The sequence below is a fragment of the Diachasma alloeum genome, unplaced genomic scaffold (assembly GCF_001412515.2).
Source record: "Diachasma alloeum isolate Michigan unplaced genomic scaffold, Dall2.0 Dall_scaffold_00189, whole genome shotgun sequence".
NCBI classification, from domain to species: Eukaryota; Metazoa; Arthropoda; class Insecta; order Hymenoptera; family Braconidae; genus Diachasma; species Diachasma alloeum.
Window position 1 is genome coordinate 195,974 of NW_021680355.1, and position 21,894 is coordinate 217,867.

Below are 21,894 nucleotides of genomic sequence, written 5' to 3' on the forward strand. Positions count from 1 at the left end.
ACATTTAAGAATATCAAAGAAATACTCTGCATAAATTAACATCCAGCAATCGATTAATTGTAATGATGATACTTTTACATAATTATCTTCCACATCCAACTGCTGTCACGAAGCTTTTGGCGTCTAGTTTACGGTAAGTTAGTAAATTAAATCGCAGACAGCAAGTCGTCACAAATTGTAGATTTTTTATGTAAACAATTTTGCTCATACTCGGCACGGAAAAAATATACGTTCCATCAAGTATATCATTCCTGATTCGAGTATAAAATATACTTGAATCAATTTCAATTGTAGTTGAGCGCAAACGTAACGTAAGGTAACACGCTTTATGATCCGCGGACAAAATTTCTGCAATAAAATTGCCAAGTGAAAAGAAAACTGCAGACAATTTGTCCAGCGATAATTGTATTGTTGACATCTGTTCTGCCGACAATTCATCGTTGGTACATTATATCCGTCGAGAAATTATACGATATTTCATGTCTTTAAAATTTTGGATGGTAAATAGTAACTAGCGAGGGTTCCTGATGAACTCTCTTTTCGTCTTACCGGGTAACGGAACCCGTCGCACGCAGAGGTTAGGGATCCCCCCTATCGGTATTGCAGGTTCCCGTGGTTTTTTGGATTCTCTACGTGAAAACTACAATATCCCATAAAATATAAATAAATGGATATAAATAAATAATAATGGTATGGAAACATTCTACATCATCTTCTGACTCGTAAAAGTATTTCCCTCTTACAATTGATGCCCTGTAAAAGACATGTTACCTCCTGGATACCACCCAATCATCATAAAGAAGTTTTTATGAAAATTACGCAACAAAAGTACGTTTTTGTACTGAAAATCTCTGTCTTGGACCTCACTCGATCGCTCTCTTCTCATGAAAATAGCCATCGGCTAAGAAAAATCTACAAAAAATCAGTTTTTCTACCATAACTTAGCAGATTCCTACAAATAAAATGGCGTCGGCCTTACCCTGGTCATTGTCGTTAAATAATTTGCAATTTTTTTTTGCATAAATAAAAAATGCATGAGAAGAGAGCGATGTGTTCCGCTACTCTCAATACGAAGAAAAAGTTTCATTGATTCTCATTGCATAGAATCCAAGAAAACTTGTTTTTGGTAAACGTCTTTTTGTGGTCGGTTCCGTTACCCCTTAAGCAAAGGGCTGGTCACTCCTCACTCGAGTGACTTAGTGATTCCCAGAATTAGATGAATTCCTTTGATTTCCTGTTGATTTCCGTGATTTTTCGAATTATTTTTGTGATTTCTCAATCAGCATTATAAATCATGATTTCGTTTGATTTCTTATGATTTCCATGATTTCTAGTAGATTCCAATGAATTTTTGATTTCAAGAAATCACTGAAGAAATCCTGATTTCGGGACCAAAGTGAGGCATCTGTCGGTAATGGCAGTTTTCTACATGACGTTCCAATACGTGAGAATGTCAAAAACTTCATCTGTCACATTTCAGGATTGGGTGATTTCGAACGCACCAATACCATAACAAAAATTGTAGAGTTGAAATTGCAAAATCAATTTCGATTTTATACGTATCGACGATTTCTAATGATTTCGTAAATCACCTGATTTCTTTATGATTTCTATTGATTTCCAATGATTTCCAGAAATCTTGAGAAATCACTAACGAAAATGGAAATCACTTGATTTCCAGTCATTTCCATTGATTTCTGGTGATTTCTTCCTTGATTTCTAGTCGAATGGTCCAGTGATTTCCTAAGTGACTAGCCCCTCGGTCTTAAGAACATTGCATCTTCTTACAATTCTAATGAAAAATTGAATTATTTGAAACGTGTTGTAGTCATTTTGAGGTTGTAGAAGGTGTTGTGACGATGTTTTTGGTATGTTCACAGTGTAGTTTGAAAATGAAACGGAGAGAATGCTTAAACGATTGAAAATTCAATGCAATATTATTTGTAATTTTCAATGTCAGTTAATGGTTGCAAAGTATATTTATTAATTAATGGTAATAGCGTGCTTCTATGAATTGAGGGAAACTGGGTTGTTGGATTGGCGGAAGCATTATAATTGTATGTAAAATGTGAGTTATCGAATTGAAAATTACGAATTAAATGTTATGTATGAATTCTGAGTTACTTTTTTCTTTTTGGCACTTGACAAGGCTTCAGAAAAGGACGAGATTTAAATGAAATTTCTCTACAATTTGTCGGTGGTTATTTTGTCGCGGAAATTTTGTCCGTGAATCATAAGTTACAGAACCTAAAGTAAAAGTATAAAATTCCTGCTTTGAGTTGTTAAATGCAATTTTAATCCAAGAATATTGGATTCACTTAAGTTCAAATTGGAATCCAATTTCATTCCAATTCAAATGCCTATTCCATTACCGATATTTGCATTGATAGTCTACTGTAATGATAAATTATACCATCTATCTTTACACAGAGGGCAGTTTGTACAACAACAAAAGTCTGGAATTTCGGCATATAAATATGAGCCAGCAGTATTCAGACATCAGAGTAACATTCGCAAGCCATTAGAACTTGTTCTGAGTGAAGTCCCAGAGCAATAAAAAACTACATTATGAAAGTTGCTGTAATCTTATTTGTACTTGCTACCTGTCAAGCAATATCGGCATTCCCAACCCAGAGTAAAAATTTTATCCTTTCACATTTCATTTGTACTCAACTAAAAATACTATATCGGGTTTTTCATGTGATTCGAATTTGAAAAATCGGTTTTCAATTTGAGGGCAAATTCAATTGACGAATGCATCTAGGTCTTATTATCTAGGGCTTCACAGTGAGATATTCGAAGCCAATAATGTATAATTTTCCGCTACATTAATCGGAATTCATTACACCCAAACAAAATTACTTTTGATCAGTAGAAAAAGTATTTGTACCCAGTACCAAGGGGTTTTTGGGGAAAAGGCCCATTTGTGTACTTCCTCGAAGTTCCAAAACAACTTGATGCAAGTATCATGCGTCAAGTACCTGTGTACTGGTGAGAAGTACCTCAGTACTTGTCAAAAGTATTTTGTTACTTGGGACAAATAACAAAATTACTTGTACTGAGTACCTGGCTGTTTTTTTTTTAAAGTACCAAATATATTCAATATGAGTTGAGTATAAGACCTCAAAAATGATGTTCTACCTCTTCTAAAAACCGAATTTCGTCAAAAATTCCAAAATCAAAATAATTCTCGTTTTGTGAGTAATAATGTTGACAACAACATAAAACATAAAAATCTCAACAAAATTTAAATTTTGTAGGTTGGGGAGCATACCAATAATTCTCGAAAACTATATTCACTTTTATTCACTAATATTCACTTTTGTCAATAAAGTAATCAATTGGAAGTACTGAAATTAAGTCCTAAAAGTACTTGAGAGAAGTTGAAAAATTACTTTACACCAGTACCTTTGGCGCTTGTGAAAAGTACTAAACGTACCGACAGTAAGTATTTCTGCTTGATCGGCAGACGTGGTACTTCACCCAAGGACACAAAATGTACTTGGGACGAGTATTTTTAGAACGGTTTGTACTGGTAAAAAGTAATTTTTTTTTCGGTGTACGACATCCAAAAATTGCAAGAAAAGTTTCTCACAAATATCTCCCTAAAGAATTCCTCATAAATATTGAATGAAAATCTAGGAACTAGGTAAACATTAAGAAATTTGAAAAGGCTTGGCAGAAAATTTTAGTGGAAAACTTTCAAGAGTTTTTAGTGTTTACAGCTGTCTTCTTTTTGTCACGCAGATCCAATCTGTCTGCTTCCACTGAATGAGGTCTGTTTTAAGCTGACCGACCTGATATGGTATTTCGATTCCGTCAGAAGAGTATGCGTCACAGATGAAGGCTGTATACGACCTGGTCAAAACAGCTTCGAAACGAAAGCAGAGTGTGAGCAAACATGTCTACCTAACAAATCTGCAATTTGTGACAAATTGCAGTCTAGGATTCATTTTCCCGATGAACTGGACACTCTATACCAACAGCTTCGTGACAACGGTTGCATATGGAAGATGACCGAGTAATGGATCATTGTTACGATTAATTGATTAAGTGAAGTGAAATTATGGGGAGTATGCCCTAAAATTCTTCTCCTGGGATCTATGATGCATAAACAAATAATAAATTATTTGCAAGCATACATCAACAATTACTGTTTATCCACTATTCATATACTTTTTACACAACTAACGCCGTGAGGTTGATGCCCTTTCATTATGTCCTTTTTCCTGGCAGATTCGATATTCCCCTTTTCAATTCATTGTTTATAGTTATTCTCATTGCAAAAATCGCTCATTATTTGCAGTACATTCCGTTGAGATTCTCCTACTTTTAATGTGAAAGATGTGAGACAATCTCATAATTCTATCTATTGATTCCAATTATCTAATGATACAAATCGATTCAGGGTGATCAAACGAAAAATATACAAACCCGATTCGAGATCATATTCAAATATTGTTATATTATATTATCGTGAATATAGGAGAGAGTAGGGCAAAACGGACCAGGCGGCCAAAACGGACCCCTAGGGCAAAACGGACCACTGACAGAAAATTAATAATTTTTGTTTTTGCTTCCGAATGGAGCAAATTCGAAGTCATTCGTGGTTTAAGGTGAATAGTAAATCTGATCAAATTGCGGTTCAATGACACTTGTTATCTATAAAACTCCTGTGACGGTTACGATTCAAGAAACTCACTTTTAATTCAACGCATTCAGTGTTCCTGATTTGAAGGAAAGAAAAAAAACAAAAATTATCAATTTCCTGTCAGTGGTTCGTTTTGCCCTAGGGGTCCGTTTTATCCTGCGGTCCGTTTCGCCCTACCCTCCCCTATGAACGCGATTTGACTCCATTGCTATTCATCATTTAGGAATACACACATATTCCTCATTCAAGAATAAAACATTCCTGATCCGAGTATACATTTTTTCCGTGATAGAGGAAGAAATAAGGACGATTCAACAATAAACAATGACGAGGCTGAGAAAATGTCAGACGGTGCAGAATTATGCTTCTTGTCTTTCATACCAGAAAAAAGGTGAGTACGGGATAAAAACTGATATTTGTGCATGACCTACAACATCTTCATTACGCATTGAGCCATGTCAGTCTCTCATGCGCCTCCTCCTTTCGTTGCGTTTCTCTTTGTTCATCTTTTTATTTCTGTTTCAAGCATAAAACCTTTGAGGAGCGTTACAATCTCCTTTTTTCCACTCTTGAGAACCTTTTTATTGGGAGATGTACTCTGCATCCTCTTGAGTTGAGAAAAGAGAGCAACTGTGTTTGATACTGAATATATGAAGCCGGAGAAGTAACACGTAATTTTCGAAGACAAGTGGGGAAAGGTCTGTTCCAGTGGGGCTTCCGAGAAACAATGGTGGAGAAGGCTGTGGTCGTCAAGTAATTATTTAACAAGTACGAATTCATATTTTATGAGGGGCCGGGGGGTCATTCAGTGTAGGGCTTCATTCATTGTCAGCGATGAGGTTTTTCTCTTTATTTTGTTGGTCATGATGTACTAATTTGTTGGCTTGAATTCGGGATGGGGTAGAACTGTCGGAGAACGAGGGGGAAATGCAGTAAAAATCACCATGATATGGATGGTAAACGTGCTGCGTAATATGTTTTCGAAAAGTTTTTAATCCGGAAACGAGTTCATAATATAGTACAAAAGATGGATTTTTTTCTTTTATTCCGGAAACATAACCGCACTGTCCACTGTTAACAATTTTCGTATGAATTTTCCGTGCCAAATTCCGGAAATTTTTATCGTATTCAAGTTCCACTGAAATTTCAGGAAGTCTTGTCATTGAAAAATTGAATATTTCATTGATTTTTTGCTCAAATGATCTGCAAATCAATAAAATATTGGATTTTTCAGTTCAATTATTCTGTGAAAATTCAGAAAAAAAGGAAAATTCAGGAAAAAATTGGAAATTTATGTTATTTTGTTTCTGAATATTCATTTTTCACTAAAAATTCAATCAAGTTGTAAAATTTCCATCTCACTCTCGCTGAAAACTGATTAATTTCCGTGAATTCTACTTAAAACTTGAAATTTCATAAACACTTTTTCCCTAAATTCAATTCAATGTATGTCACTCTCATGAGCTTTAATATAATATCTTCCATGAAATTTCAAAAAATTTCTAAGTATATGCGTCTTGAAAAATTTGGTACTCGAAATTAAGACTTAACAATTGAGGGTCACAAGGGTCAGATGTAATTCTATTGGCTGAAATTCTAACGGGGAAAATAACCAGTGAAATCGCAAATTTAAAGATCTTTTTCCGTCCAAAATGGAATCAAATTCCATTCTCCTGAAAATCCCTAGTCAAACGGTCACGAAATTTCAATTTCTTTCTAGTAGTACTGCTCTTTTACTGATTCACCTTGAGATATTTAACACTCAGTGATTCCAATGAGATTGCTATATAAATATAATATATAAATTTATTACATTGGTATGTGAATGGTCTCCTGTTAAGTAACCAAATACTGCCGACTAAAAACTCAACTTAAAATGCTCAATCAATGCTCATTACTCACCACAGTAATCGTTCAGTGTCTCCCAGATGTCCTCCAGCAAATTGTAATTCTCCTCACTCTCGACATTGTACAGCAACTTCTCTCTGGAGACAAGAGAAAAGGGTGATTTTAAAACAAGCCGAAGGTAATAGATCACACGTGAAGTTTGTACAGGAATCACGAAGTGTGCACCTAAATTACAATCTGCTGCCACTGGAAGGGGTGGGAGGTCTGATCTCTGGTGGGACATGACCTGCAGTCACCGTGGCACGCTCTTTCCCGATATTGATATGTCCCGAGAGAAGAGAAATGAGGTGGAAGAAAGGATAGAACTACAAATCCCATCATCGAATAGTGTTGATACCATAGATAGGAGACACGAGACAGATGGAGATGGAAAAAATTTGATTGGGTGGGGGTAGTTGTATTGCATGTGAGACCTCGACAGATTAGATCAGCTGAGAATGTGTGAAAAAAAATTAAATGTCAAAAAAATTAACGACCTAGATTCGAACAAGGAAAAAAAATCCTCGAATGTGGTATATAATATCCTTGATTCCGGAATAATATTCTGTAATCCTAAATATGTCATTCTTGATTCCAAAATAATATTCCGGAATCTGGGATATTTTATCCTCAATTCCAGAATAATATTCCTGAGATTTCCTTCCATTGAAATATTGTACGTTGCATCTATAAGAGATGTCATGTGCTGACGACGCGTCGTCCGAATTTAAGTGAGATTGGGCAATAATCACGAGGAGCACTCGGGGAAGTATTTTCATACGTTCTTTCTCTGCGGATTCAGCCTTTCGGCTGGCAATTGGGGGCTCTGGTGATTATTAGTGGGTTTCAAGGGACAATTGGTCGTATTTTGGGACATTCTTTCGGAATTTTTGAATTATCATTTGCTTCAGCAACCTCTTGAACAGTCTGAAGTTACTGGGAGGCCATTGAGCTCCTCACTCTGAGGACTGCTCCGAGTCACTACACGAGTTGGAGGTTTGGGAGACCCCAAACTTGCATTTCGTCACAATATAATTGTGTCACTTTTTTCTTTTTCCTCTTCTCTTTGAGTCAAAAATTTAACATATACTATCACCCACACTGTTAGAAAATTGCTTTTGCAATTACAAATAAATAAACATGATATTTTCAAGAACACTAAATTTACATGAAATTTATCTCTATTTTGGTACTGAAAAATCAGGTAAATTCTTTGCATATTCGATGAAATTGTACTTTCCTGGTCTGTACGACAACGAAAATGATTGAAAATAATCGAAATTCAGGCCATTATTTTCCGGAATTCTCAATTTATTGAAAATTCAATTGAATTTAGTGTTCAATTTTCAGAATGAAGCCTAAAATTCAAACAGTCCTTGCTTGAATGAAGGGGGGAGAATGAATTCATCCTACTATCGATTGAGAATCCATTTGAAAAGCGTATGTAAAGGATTCCGGAATATTATTCCGGAATTAAGGATGAAATATCTCGGATTCCGAAATACCCATATTCCTGATGCCGAAACATTATATACCCCATTCGAGGATATTTTTTTCCGTGTTAAACAGGAAGCAAAAATTATTATGAAAAAAATTTAGCTTGTGCTTTCATATTATAAGTACACTCTTCGCAAAAAAAGACATAAGGGGAGGAGAAATTTAAAGAAGTCTTATCGTAAGAGTTGAATAAAAATTAAATTCAGAGAATTTTTTAAATTTTGTAATTGGAAATCCGAGAAAGCATCAAGGAGAGACAAACAAATGTTCAATTAATTTCCAAACGAATTCGCTCGCAAAAGCCCTAGGTTTTTCCCTTTGTCACATATGGGGGCGTCAAGTAATTCATTGGATGGATCTAATTCTCAATTAACAATAATCCTCATACCATCGAATAAGCTTGTTCCCCCTCCATGCAAAAGTGCACAAAAATTGCTCTCCTAATGGACTCATTCCCCCAATTCAACACGCGCACCCCAGAATTGGTTCTATTACCCTCAAATACTGTGTAATTTCCCCACTAAATCAAAACTCATAACTCGTGCCAAGAGTTTCGAGACGATAAACTCGTTCCATATTACAGCATTTAGTATTTTAGTGGACCCATGTGGAATTGCGCATCTACTATTGACACGAGTGAATTGAAGGATTTGGGGTTAAAATAGAAGAGTCGAAACTTTATATAGGATACTTCTCTACACTGAGAAAACAATTACTTTTGCCAAGTGAATTGACTAACTACAAGAAAATCCACATAGTTCAAATGCAAATATTTGTGTACATTCACTTGTGGCAAGTTAATTTGCTTGGCAGGAGTAATTTTTTTTCTCAGTGTATATGATAGCTCTAGCTCCAACCGCTTGACGCCTGAGAGAAAAACGATAAAGTTCTCAAACAAGTCTTACTTGTGCCAAGAAAATAGTTTTTTGAAAATTATCAAAAAAGGATTTTTTGTGCCAAACATGCAGATAGTGCGCCAGAGTGAAAAATTTTTGTCGCAAAAATAGATGTAGTAGTTAAAAAAAAATTGCATTCTCTGTACACGCAAGAAATGTCATTTCTAGCACTAGGGGACTGTGTGCCTGTACCGCGCAACCATCAACTTAAAAATTTCTTTCTGTTCCTGATCATGAAGAATTTGATGATGAGATGTGATTGTCGGAAAATTTTCACTTTATTTACCACGTTAAATATGAAAAAACACGTAAGGAAGTTTTGAGGTTTTTACAGTGCAAAATTTGTGGACTTTTAATTAAGGTTTTTGGTAGTTTCAAACGCTGAATTCTCATATTAACCTGTGGTTATTCGATTCGTGGTACTTTCACGCGTAATTTGAGACCAATTCGAACTTAAAACTTCACTCATGTCAATAATCATCAACAATTTTGTTGACGCCGAGCGGAGCCGGTAATACCGCTCATAGGATCGGCCACGTAGTTGCTCGACAGCACTCAAGTACAAGTTAGGTTGTGGCGCGAGCGATACACGCAAAACCCTATGAGCGGCATTGGAATCGTGCCGAGCGGTATTACCCGACAGCGGGTAGTACCGCTCAATAGGCTGTCTCTTTCATTTTCAATCAATTTGGTGGATTCTAAGGAGAATTAGGCGTCTACACTTCGAGAATACCGAGTTCAATAGTTGAAGAAGTCTCACAAATACGTTTTTTATACTCAAGTTGAAATATAAAATATAAAACTGGGATTTCCCCTTAGGTGGGCGGTACAGGCACACCCTCCCCTACTCTTTCGTTATTCGATACTCCCATACAAATTTTGCTCCCAAAAAATTTTTGTTTTATGCGAATTAAGGAACAGTAGTTTTTCGTTTCGGCTATCTAATTATCACAGACAAGAAATGAACTCTTAAATGAAACAATAATAATAATATGATAGCAATCTTGTGACATAGAGATAAAATATTTGTTGATAAATTTTCCTCCATATGAGATATTTTCATCCTGAAAAGGCACCATCTGGTGAGAATTATCTGTCTCTTGAGCCAAATATTTCGTAGCTGTCGAAGGCAGAACAATTATTCATGTTTGAGACTTTTTAATTTAAACCAAACAAATTCTTTTTTGGCAATTTTCAACTAGCAATTTTGTTGGCCCAAACAAGACTTGTTTGACAACGTGTTTGTTTTTTTCACAGTGTATTTCCACTTTTATCGTTTTCCAAAGGTTTAGTTCTGAGAATTTCTTATTAGATACCTAGGCACTCAAAAAACGATTGATGATTGGTGTTAGAGTGTGGTCTGGGAATTTTTTAACGGGAAAAGAATGATTATAAAAGGCAAGTAGGACGTGTTCCCTTTCAGAATGAAATATTTATCAATTTTCTCAAAAATTTCCTAATTAGTCAAAATTACTATTTAAATTGTTCAATTGATAACAATTTCATAGGTCTGTTGAATCAAATTGTGAATTTCATACGAATTTGTAAGTCTTGAATATTTCCTGAGGTTTTAACTCTTGATTGGTCACTCCATGGGGGAAACCACGCCGCGCGTCGTTTTTCTGTAATTAAAATCGACTGGCTAACCGGAAAACTTTTGAAAAAGTTTGACTTTGTCAATTGAAGTATCTAAAAAATTATAGTGGTTTTGAGAATAATATATTTCCCAAAATTCCTAAAGAAAACAAATTATTTCGAACAGATGAAGTATTTTTTCCGATGTTGATCCCTCACGGACGGGGCCATTTTGTTTCCGAGCGTAAAGTACGCTCGATACAAGTGAAATGTAATGGCTTCTAATCAACGGAAAACTATGAAACCGATATGTAATTGAAGATACAGTATTCCTTTTTTCGTTGTTATTTATTTGGTTAAGTTCCATAGTTTTGGAAATAATTAATTTTAAAGAACGTCATTCATATTTTCATGGGTCGATGTATGGCATCGACCCCGTACGTGGGGGGTTAAATGAAATTGCCCATGACGTTATGTTGCCGGAAACTCGCTAAACGCGCTCGAGCAGTGTAGAGTGAATTCGGCAACGCTAAAGCCTAAATAACGCGGCGGCGAATCCCCGCGGAGGTGACCAAGTCGCAGGGTCGCGTTTGGTGACCAGACTAGGCCTAAGGTTAAATCCGTGACTGACTGTAGCTTCGTTCAGTTTCTCACTCCGAAACTATACAGGGTGTCCCAAAATGAAATGTCATCCTCGTGAGAGTAGTTCACGGGGCTCATTTGAAGACGAAAACTTTAATAGTATTTTTCTCTTTGACGCTTTATTTTTAGGGGTTCATACTAGCTGAGGCGACGGCGTGAACCCGGGATAACACTAAAGCTAATGAAGATCGTAGTCTTCACCGGCGCTCAAATATTAAATTCCTATAAAAGTAAGCGATAAAAAATAGTTTAGCGATTAATAAACTCAATTTAAGTAATAAATTATGTTCGTTAAATTACACTCATTCTAGTGGCTGTAGTGGTCACGCGGGGAGTGTGTGGCTCCGGCGGTCATCCAAGCTAAGCAGCGTTCAGTCTGCCCAGTACTTGGATGGGTATCGGAGAACTACTGTGCCCATTGAGTCAGTGTGACCAATGGACACAGTGGAATCCCTGCATTATTGGCCGGCTGTACGACTGGGGTTTTCCATGGTTTCCCTGACAGTCCAATCCCGAATGGGGTGCAGTTGGGGATAAAGTAAGTCGGCCCATGGTAACGCAGATAGGGAAGGGAACAAAATATAAAAACCCGAGAGGGTATACAAAAAGAACCAAAAAAAAAAAAATACACTCATTCTAAAATTGCTGTTAGAAGGACAGCGGAGTCGATGAACATGCAATGAATACTTCTAGTGATTATAAGGCATAGAAATTAATGAGAATTACATTTAAATACACGAACTCATAAGTGTTACCCTATTGGACTTATCAGTATTAGGTAAGTCTTAAACACGAAAAAAATTATTTGGGGAATTGCAACAACTAGTTTGTGAAATTTAACAACTAATTAATTAAAATTCAGAAAAGATTTTTCAATTCCATTCAATCAATTTTGACTATCAAACTAGATGGTGAGGGCATACATACATTTGGAAATAATCCCGCAATTATTTATATCTTGATCGATCAATGTCTCCCCTAGAAGATATTTTCACAATAATACAATACCTTGTCAAATCTGATCCATCAAATAAATCGCGGAACGTTTATTGAAAATTTAACAAATGGTTGTTGAATGAAATTGAAAAATCTTTTTCTGAATTTTAATTAAATAATTGTTAAATTTCACCAACTAGTTCAACTAGTTGGTGAAATTCACCAAATAATTTTCTCCGGGAACTTCTACACGAGAATCCACTTCATCAGAAAAATATTTGAGATAGTGGATAAAAATTATGGGTCCAATGGACCCATATGTGTAAGTAAAGGGGGCCAAAAGTAAATGTGCTGTTTGAGGCTTAAGCACATATAAATTGATTATTTATTGACATCCATTGCGCAAAAATCGAAATTCGGTTGAATTAGGGCGCAACGGAAGAGGTATCCCATATAAAATTGCGAGTCCCTACTTTCTTCCTATCTACAGTCGCGCCTGATGGGGGCGTACAAATTCCCGGAATTCCACTCTCCTACTGTCCCTAAGGTATCTTATATAAAGCTTCGACTGCAGTACAATGGTCGGCATGAAAGATGAAGAGGACCAAGCTTAAGCATAAAAAACGTAAAAACTAATATATACTCACAGTGATGCCAATTCTGGTAGTGGCAAGTCGCTCTCGCTGAGAAGACTGCTCAGGGCAACGGCCATTACTTCGTTCTGTAACGAGAACAATGGATGAAGCCTATAGATTATCCAGAGAGATGGGGGAGATAGCAGAAGAGTAACTGTGCCCTACTCCATTCTCTGCCCTAGAATTTTCTTTTTCTTTCTTTTTGGAATTCTAGATGACTTATGACTCTTTATCCTATCATCTTCTTGGAACAAATCCCACCTTCCAAATTGGTAAAGACCGAGCTTTATCCCTACTCGGGGCAAGAGAGGGCATGCTTTCCGTTCGCTTCAGAGCAAATGTCACTTTACATCTTAAGCTTCAACTCAAAATTGGTTTAAATTGTTTCAAGTTTTCTCTGACCATTTAAGCTATTGTTATTGAAGTGAAATGGGAATTATTATTTTCAGAATTAACAAAATGAAAGAAACAAGATATACACTGAGAGATAAGTTTCCTAATATGTAGACCCTATTTGTTTGAGAGAAGTTAATTATTTTCCATCGCTTACATCTTAGAATGTTTGCGCTTCACGGAACTCGAATGAATTCTCATTTACCACTATTATTACGCGTTATATCCTGAATATATGGCATATAAGGGAAAAAAATATTCTTGAATTGAGTATATTTTACATTTTATACCAGAATTGGTATAAACTGATTCAAGAATAAAATATCTTTGATTTAAGTATATTTTATACTCGATTGGGGGACGGGTTTTTCAATTCAACGATGATTATTTTGTATTAGACTAAGTTGTACCAAGCGCTCTCAAGTGTAATATAAGGGTCAGACTCGATTTGTTTTTCAAGTTATTTCCAATAGTTTTCTTCAATATATAAACAATACGGAACTGAATTCAATGCACGGAGAGAAATATTCTGTAAAAATGACAGAACAATTACGTAATCCGCAATGGGGTATCGTTTTCCGGCAATTTTTATAGGAATGTAGGGGAAGAAATCTGAAACGTTCAGTGAATTTTCAGGTTCATCATCGAACAAAGTACGAAATTGTCACGTAATTTTTCCCAAGAAAGTGAAATTTTACAGAAACTTCCCGACTTATTATGCCCCCAAAAATCAAAAATTCTTTAACGTTCAACAATTTTTATGAAGCCGGTGAGTTATTTCTACCTTCCATTCCGTAAAATTTCTCAATCGTTGGGGAAAAATTACGAAACGACTTGTTGTTCCCACAGCGGTGAGTCATCAGACGGGTGGTTAATTTTTACGGAACAAATCGTAGAATTTACGCGGCGATTCGTACAATTTAGTTCCGACTTACACTTTTATTGAATTTTATTTCACTCGCAGATTACGTTTTGAAACGTAATTTTTACGTTTTATTTGGTCATTTTTATTGAACTTTTCTCTCTGTGTGTCAGACGCATATTTAAACCTCTCGTTTATCGAGCTAATTTTTATCTAAAATTCTGAAATTTCTACCAAACATACTCTATACAGTCCTTTGTCGGTTGGCGTAAATGAAATTTCGATTCAATGGATTGCTGATTTGTTATTAACAAATTTCCCACAATCGATCTTGACAACCACATGGAGAGAAATATTCAACAAAAATAACGTATGTTTTCCTTAATTCCGGAGTGAAATGTGGTTGTAGGAAATTTTGCGGAACTGTCACGGAATTGTTCCAGAGCGTTTCGTAATTGTTATCTGAATCTCCTGTAAAAAATTACGATACCGTCACTTAAATTTTCTGAGTAGATTCTACAATCGGTGAGCGAATTGTGAGTTCCGTAATTTTTACTGAACATTTCTCTCCGTGCATTTGTACTATCGAACTGAGATTATTCTTAAAATTTCGACAAACATCTGTATAGACAAATATCGTAATTTAACAACTTAATGAAAGTTCAAGATTATCATTAAATTTTAGATGATAATTTTTTGATCATCATTGTAGAAATTGCCGCGAGTTGAACAGCAAATTCGAATAGACGGGAGGTCGCCGGCCGATGAGGACACACCGCGCGCTATGGGCGCGGTAGGTGAGGGGTTCACCTACCAGAGAACCCTCAAATAAATCCACTAATAATCCAACAAGTGCCAAATATCCCTGCATCTCGAGCTCCCTCCCGTTAAATGACCCTTTCAAAAGTTTTCTCATTCTTTATCTCTCGGCGTTAACGTAGAAATCCCCCAGGCAAGAAGAGATGAGACTCATTAAATTCATGACATCCATCTAGATTTACCTCGTAACCCAAAAAAATTTCATTAATGAACTGGAGCAGGTTTTCTTTTCATCCGCGAAGACAAAAAACACCCTGGAATTATCATTTTTAATGACATACTGTGCAAACGAAACTTAATGAACTTTTGTGTTAGTACAGTGTTTCGTTATACACCTTAATATCCCGAGAGAAATGTGAAAATTAGTTAGTCCAGTGTAAATGTGAGCATTATGCTGAAAACAAGAAGGTACAACTGGTTTCAACCCACTCGAATTGCGCTTGTTTACTCAGTGGAATGAGACGCAGGACTAATTGCCATTGAAACAGAGTACGTCTCAAATGAGTTTTTCAGTCCTAAAGAATTTATGGAGGGAATCATGATGGGAGAAAGAGTGCAATTTAAAATGGAAGCGAATGGGGTGAATAGGTCGAGGGGTGATATCTCGGGTATATCGGGTATATGTGAGGATTTGTGGATATTGAAAGGGGCGAGAGGACGGACGGGGAGAGATAAATGAAGAACGAAATACACCGGGTACATTCGTATTTTGTTTAGTTGGGGCATAACAGCGTTATAAATCACTGGAGATTGTCCATACTAGCGAGATGAGCTGGGCAACCACAACGGCTCGGTAATCATGCGCGTAATTTAATTGTCGCCCTGTTGGCACACTGCAGCTATAAAACAGAAGCTCTTATATTATGAGGGATTTTTGTTTTATCCTCGCTGGTCGCTGCGCTACTCGCTGGCAGTTATTTCGACAGTAAAAAATGACAGTCACCCGGTTATAATCGGCTCGAGCGGGGTAATACTGCTGGGATAACTGTCGATGAATTCGCTGCTTATTACTGCCCATGTTTTTACGGACAGTTTTTTATCGGGTGATGGATTGCGAATTGCGACTGTTAGTCAATTTGCGATTGTTTCATGTGAAGTAACGGATTTTAGAGAATGGTGTGGGGGGGGGGGGTTATGGGATTGTGGGAATTCAGGGGTTCAATTTAACATAGGAAACAGTTGCCAGTTTGCAGAAGAAATCTCTAGATTTCAGGACATGCACACGGAGAGAAATATTCAGGAAAAACTACGGAACAATTCACGTATTCTGCAATGGAGAATCGTTTTCCGGCAATTTTTATAGGAATGGAAGAGAAAAAATCTGAAACGTTCAGTGAATTTTCAGCTTTATCGCCAAATAAAGTACGAAATTGCTACGTAATTTTTCCCGAAAGAGTAAAATCTTACAGAAACTTCCCGACTTATTATGCCTCCAAAATCAAAAATTCTTGAAAGTTCCAAAATTTTTATGAAGCTGGTGAGTTATTTCTACGTTCCGTTCCGTAAAATTTCTCAATCGTTGGGGACAAATTACGGAACGACTTGTACCCACAGCGGTGACTCATCAGACGGGTGGTTAATTTTTACGGAACAAATCGTAGAATTTACGTGTCGATTCGTACAATTTTAGTTCCGACTCACTTTTTATCGAATTTTACTTCGTTCGCGGATTACACTTCGAAAGGTAATTTTGACGTTTTTTTTCTGGTAATTTTTATTGAATTTTTCTCTCCGTGTACTGAGAGAAATATTGGCATAATATCATAGACTAATTTCTTGTGTGAACTATCTCATCTTTTAAGGATGAAACACTTGGGATAAGAAGATTTCGCCGTCTCGTCCTCCAGATCAAAGAATGTAGTAACGTCGGTACTATGTGGTCCATCACAGAATATCCCCAAAATATAAAATCAAAATACCCCAGAATCCCTAGGTTACCGGCCGAACGCCTCCATCATGTCATTACGTTTTTCTGTGCGGTCCAACACAGTCGTTTTTGTCCCACACAGTAATAATTATTAACGTTTTATTCTTTCCCCTAAAATGTTTTTATATTAGTTTATTTCATTTCTTTCTTCTTATATTTATAATGCCTTCACCTGTAAAAAGGAGGCATTCATCATCTCCAAGCGACAATGAACGAACTCCTCAAAAGACTGAAGCGTCTAGAGAGAGGTTAGGGCCACACGTGCCAAGTCCACATCGAAGGAGAATCAGAGGCCAGATACGGGCAAAGTGTATCGCTCTGATAAATCCAGGAAAAGGAAAAGATCTCCTCGCCCTCGCTATTCTCGAAAGTCGAGATACGAGGAGCACTACTCATCGTCAAATGAAGGTCAGAGCTCTGTCTCGAGTGAATCAAGTGTTTTCCCGAGCCCTCCAAGACGCCATAGACAGCGTTACTCACACAGAGAGACCTCCTCGGAGTCAGATCCCATCGAGGATGACCTGAGGGGAGATTTTACAGGGCCAGGTAAGCCTGGTGATGCAAATAAACCTGATGAAACAGCTAAGGCTGCTAGCACAGGTAAATCTGATGATAAAGCTCCAGAGGATGGTAAGAAGACAGATGAATCGTCAACACAACTACCTCAGATGGCTCTAGAATTTTTGGGGGAGGTTACTTCAAGGGATGGCCCTAAGGGTCCACTAATTCACTCTGCTGTGGCTGAGAGGTGGAAAAAGATCTTAGCTAAGGGGATGGAGAAGGAGTTACGTAAAGATCTGATTAAAAAATACCCTCCAGTGGAAAACTGCGCGGGCATGAAGGCTCCATTGTTGAACCCGGAGGATAAAGCAGCACTGAAATCAGCAGCTCTTCGCAGAGACTACTCAAGCACAGTGACTCAAAACCAACTGGGTGCTGCCCTCGCAGCTATTGGTAAAGCCTTAACCTTGACATTTAAAGCCAAAGAAGATGATCCCGATGGGGAATGGTCTGATGATTTCAAGGGGCTCATTACGTGTCTCAGCGATTCGGGAAAAATTCTAACCGATCTGCAGTATTATCTATCCTTAGCACGAAGGTCAAATTTGTCCAGATATTTAGAACCAGTTGTCAGAAAGTGTGCAGAGGATTCCAAGGTCGATGATTTCTTGTTTAATTCTACGTTTGCGGATAAGTTAAAGGCGGCCCAAGCAGTGGAAAAATCATCCAAGTCAATTACAAAATCCTCTGATAAACCAGCTTACACTTCAAAGCCAAAGCAAGGATACCCACATCAGAGAGCAACATCAACATCGTTTTCTAGGGATTTAAACTACAATGCCCCTTCCAGGAAACCTTTACAGAGTCAGAAGACTTCGTACAGGGGGGGGGGGCACAAGCAGAGGTCCCACAAACACCAGCGATAAATGTAAGTAGCCTGGCTGGTCGTCTACAACATTTCAAGGAACAGTGGAACAGTATAACTGTAGACCAGTACGTTTTGTCTATTGTTGAAGGTTATAAGATTCCGTTCTTCAAAAAACCAAAACAAAGAAATAATCCAGGCCAACCAAATTAGTCTCAGGAAGAGAAGAAAATCCTTCCAAGCCTAATTAACGATTTAATCTTGAAGGGAGCTGTATCTTTGTGTGAACCCTCTACCAATCAATTTATATCTTCGTATTTTTTAATCGATAAACCGAATGGTGAGAAGAGGTTTATTTTAAATTTAAAGAAATTAAATAAATTCATTGATCCGAATCATTTCAAAATGGAGGATCTCAAGAATGTGTCCGCTCTTCTGAGATCACGATATTTCGTGGCTACGATCGATTTGAAGGATGCGTATTTTCTAGTCCCTGTCGCTGAAAGACACAAAATACCTACGGTTTCATTTCAATGATCAACTGTTTCAGTTTAATTGTCTCCCCTTTGACCTCAACAAAGCCCCTCAAGTCTTCACCAAGCTTCTGAAACTAGTAGCACATTTTTTAAGGTCCCAGGGTTTCCTCTCAGTTCTTTATTTAGATGATATATTTTTAATTGCACCTACAGCTAAAGAGTGTCAGGTGAATGTGAGGTCGACTTTAGATATTCTTCAATCTTTAGGCTTTGTGGTTAATTACCCAAAGTGTCACCTGAACCCTTCAACAGAAGTAAAATTTCTGGGTTTTCTTATCGATTCGGAAAGGTTGGAATTTAAACTACCAGATAAGAAGAGAAAGCTCATATTGGCCATGGTCTCAAGGTTTCTAGAGAGACGATCATGCAAAATTAAGGAGTTAGCCCAGCTGATTGGAACGCTTTTCTCATCCACACGAGCAGTAGAATATGGAATGTTGTACACAAAAATCTTAGAACGGGAAAAATTCCTTGCTCTCAGGGACTCAAACTCAGATTATTCGTCAAGGATAAAATTATCTTCTAAAGTTCGCCCTGACTTGCTTTGGTGGAAACAGGTAATTCCATCAACAGCACGAACGATTCGTAACTTCCATTTTCAATTGGATATCTTCACTGATGCTTCACTGACAGATTGGGGGGCATTTTGTGACGGAGAGAGAGCCTGTGGCTGGTGGTCTGAAGATGAGAAAGGCCTTCATATCAATGTACTAGAACTTAAAGCAGCATTGATGGGCCTTAAATGTTTTGCGAATCACCTTAGCTATTGTCAATTACTCCTTCGGGTAGACAACACAACAGCCATAGCATGTATTAATAAGATGGGTAGTATTCAATTCAAAAATTTGAACAAAGAGTCTAGATACCTTTGGCAATGGTGTGAACAACGCCACTTATGGGTTTTTGCATCTTACATCGCATCCAAAGAGAATGTGGAAGCAGATGCTGAATCAAGGAAAACTCCAACCGAAATTGAATGGAGTCTGGCACCTTGGACCTTTCAAAGGATTCATCGGGCGTTTGGACCCTTTGATATTGATTTATTTGCCTCATACCTTAATAGCAAGTGTGAAAGGTTCATTTCTTGGCGTAGGGATCCAGAGGCATGGAGAATCGATGTTTTCACAGTCTCTTGGTCAAGTTTGTATTTCTATGCATTTCCTCCCTTCAATATAATTCCAAGAGTACTCCAAAAGGTCTTGGATGACAAAGCTGAAAGAGTCCTGGTTGTACCGTACTGGTCTACACAACGCTGGTTTCCATTGTTTGAAAAAATGTGTCTAGAGAAACCCATAATTTTTCAACCAAATTGAACTTCACTTAATTCCAGCTCCAACCAAACTCACCCCCTGCACAGATCCCTTACCCTGGCGGTCGCGAGATTATCCGGGAGATATATGTGAGGAAGGAAGTACCTGAGGAAGCGATTGCTATCATGACCTCGTCATTGGCTAAGTCGACACGGAGTCAATATGATGGAGTATGGAGATCTTGGTGGATTTTTTGCCAGGGCCAAAAGGATATTTTCTTCGAGACACCGATCCCATTGGTCTTAAAATTCTTGACACAGAAAATGTCGGAAGTTAATTCCTATTCAACCCTTAACACCCACAGATCAGCTCTGTCTCTTCTCTCAGACGAAACTCTGGGGGAAAATTCAGATATAAAAAGGTATTTTAAGGCTGTTAGTAAGGAAAAGCCTCAAAAGCCTCGTTACCAGCATACATGGGATCCAAACAAGGTTTTAAATACACAAGCAGATTGGTGCCCGAATGAGAATCTTCCTTTGGAGAAATTAACTTTAAAGTTGGCTACGTTACTCGCTCTCAGTACTGCCCAACGAGTCCAAACCATAGCGTCTATTGACATAAATAACATATGTACCAGAGAGAACATTGTGTATATCACCATTCCAGACAGATTGAAGACGACAGCGGGAAATTGTCCCAATCCTCTACTCACATTTCCCGCCACCTTCGCACCTAACCCGGGCTTGTGTGTAGCCTCTACCTTATCAGAATACATCAAAAGGACGGAAAATTTAAGATCCAGTTCTAAACTCTACATTACTTATAAGAAGCCTCACCATGAAGCTTCAAAGCAGGCTATTAGTCGATGGATCAAGACTACATTAGGAAAATGTGGAATCGACACAAGCCTATTTTCGGCTCACAGCACGAGACACGTATCGACATCAGCAGCAGCCAGACAAGGAGTGAACATCGAGACAATCCGCAGGGCAGCAGGCTGGACACGGGATTCTCAGGTCTTTGCTCAATTCTACAACCGCCCGATGATTGAAGGGCAAGATTTCGCGTCAACGATCCTCTCGGGACGTGAAGCTTAAAATTACAAAAAAAAAAAAAAAAATTTTTTTGTTCTATATTACTCGAGTTTCTTCTCTGTTTTTATTGTTTATATGGCATCTAAGGTTGACAGATGTATATAACTGAGTTTACGTAAGTTCTTTCCTCCCATTTTTGTTCAGTTCTTGGAAGTTTAAGATATTTAAGAATAAAGGTTTAATATTTAAATCACTCTATAGTTTTAACAGCTACATTCTTTGATCAGGAGGACGAGACGGCAAAACATAATTGGAAGATTGAACGAACTTACCTGTAAGTGAAGTTCAATCGAGATTATGTGAGCCGTCTCGTCCGAACAGATCAAAACCCACCCTCAGTTAAAGAGTAACCCATCCCATCAGCGATTTAAAACTTTGAAAATAATGACATGACTGAGGCGTTTGGCCGGTAACCTAGGGATTCTGGGGTATTTTGTTTTTATATTTTGGGGATATTCTGTGATGGGGCCACATAGTACCGACGTTACTACATTCTTTGATCTGTTCGGACGAGACGGCTCACATAATCTCGATTGAACTTCACTTACAGGTAAGTTCGTTCAATCTTCCAATTCTGCATAATGAGTCAGATCGTATAGGAATCCTGTGAAATGTTCATGAGTTGAACACGAACAGTTGGCGATAAAGTGATAATTTCTTGTCTCAAGAAATGGTTCATTTGGTGTCAAAAGATGAATTTTGTCACGAAATGGATGAATAAATGAATTTTGAGAAAAAAAGAATAAATGAACTTTGAATTTCATAAATTTTACTCTAGTCTAGAGACGCGAAAAATTTATGAAATTCAAAAGTCATTTGTTCATGATCTATTGCGAATAAAGTAAAACGGTTGCTTAACCCTCCAAGGTGAAAAGCGTAGTAAAGCGTAGTAGAACGCTCGAGTGGGGACGCTGGTATTCCGCTTTGA

General features: G+C 37.5%; 1 protein-coding gene across 1 annotated transcript in view; it reads right to left on the reverse strand.

Annotated features, from left to right (window-relative positions):
- LOC107048381 (head-specific guanylate cyclase) overlaps window positions 1-21,894 on the reverse strand; it is a 165,480-nt gene that overhangs the window by 85,595 nt on the left and 57,991 nt on the right. The window contains exons 2-3 of the mRNA XM_015271528.2: window positions 12,732-12,805; window positions 6,554-6,636 (exon numbers count right to left, since the gene is read on the reverse strand). Coding sequence (XP_015127014.1) covers window positions 6,554-6,636; window positions 12,732-12,805 — 157 coding nt within the window. The remainder of the gene's footprint in view (window positions 1-6,553; window positions 6,637-12,731; window positions 12,806-21,894) is intronic.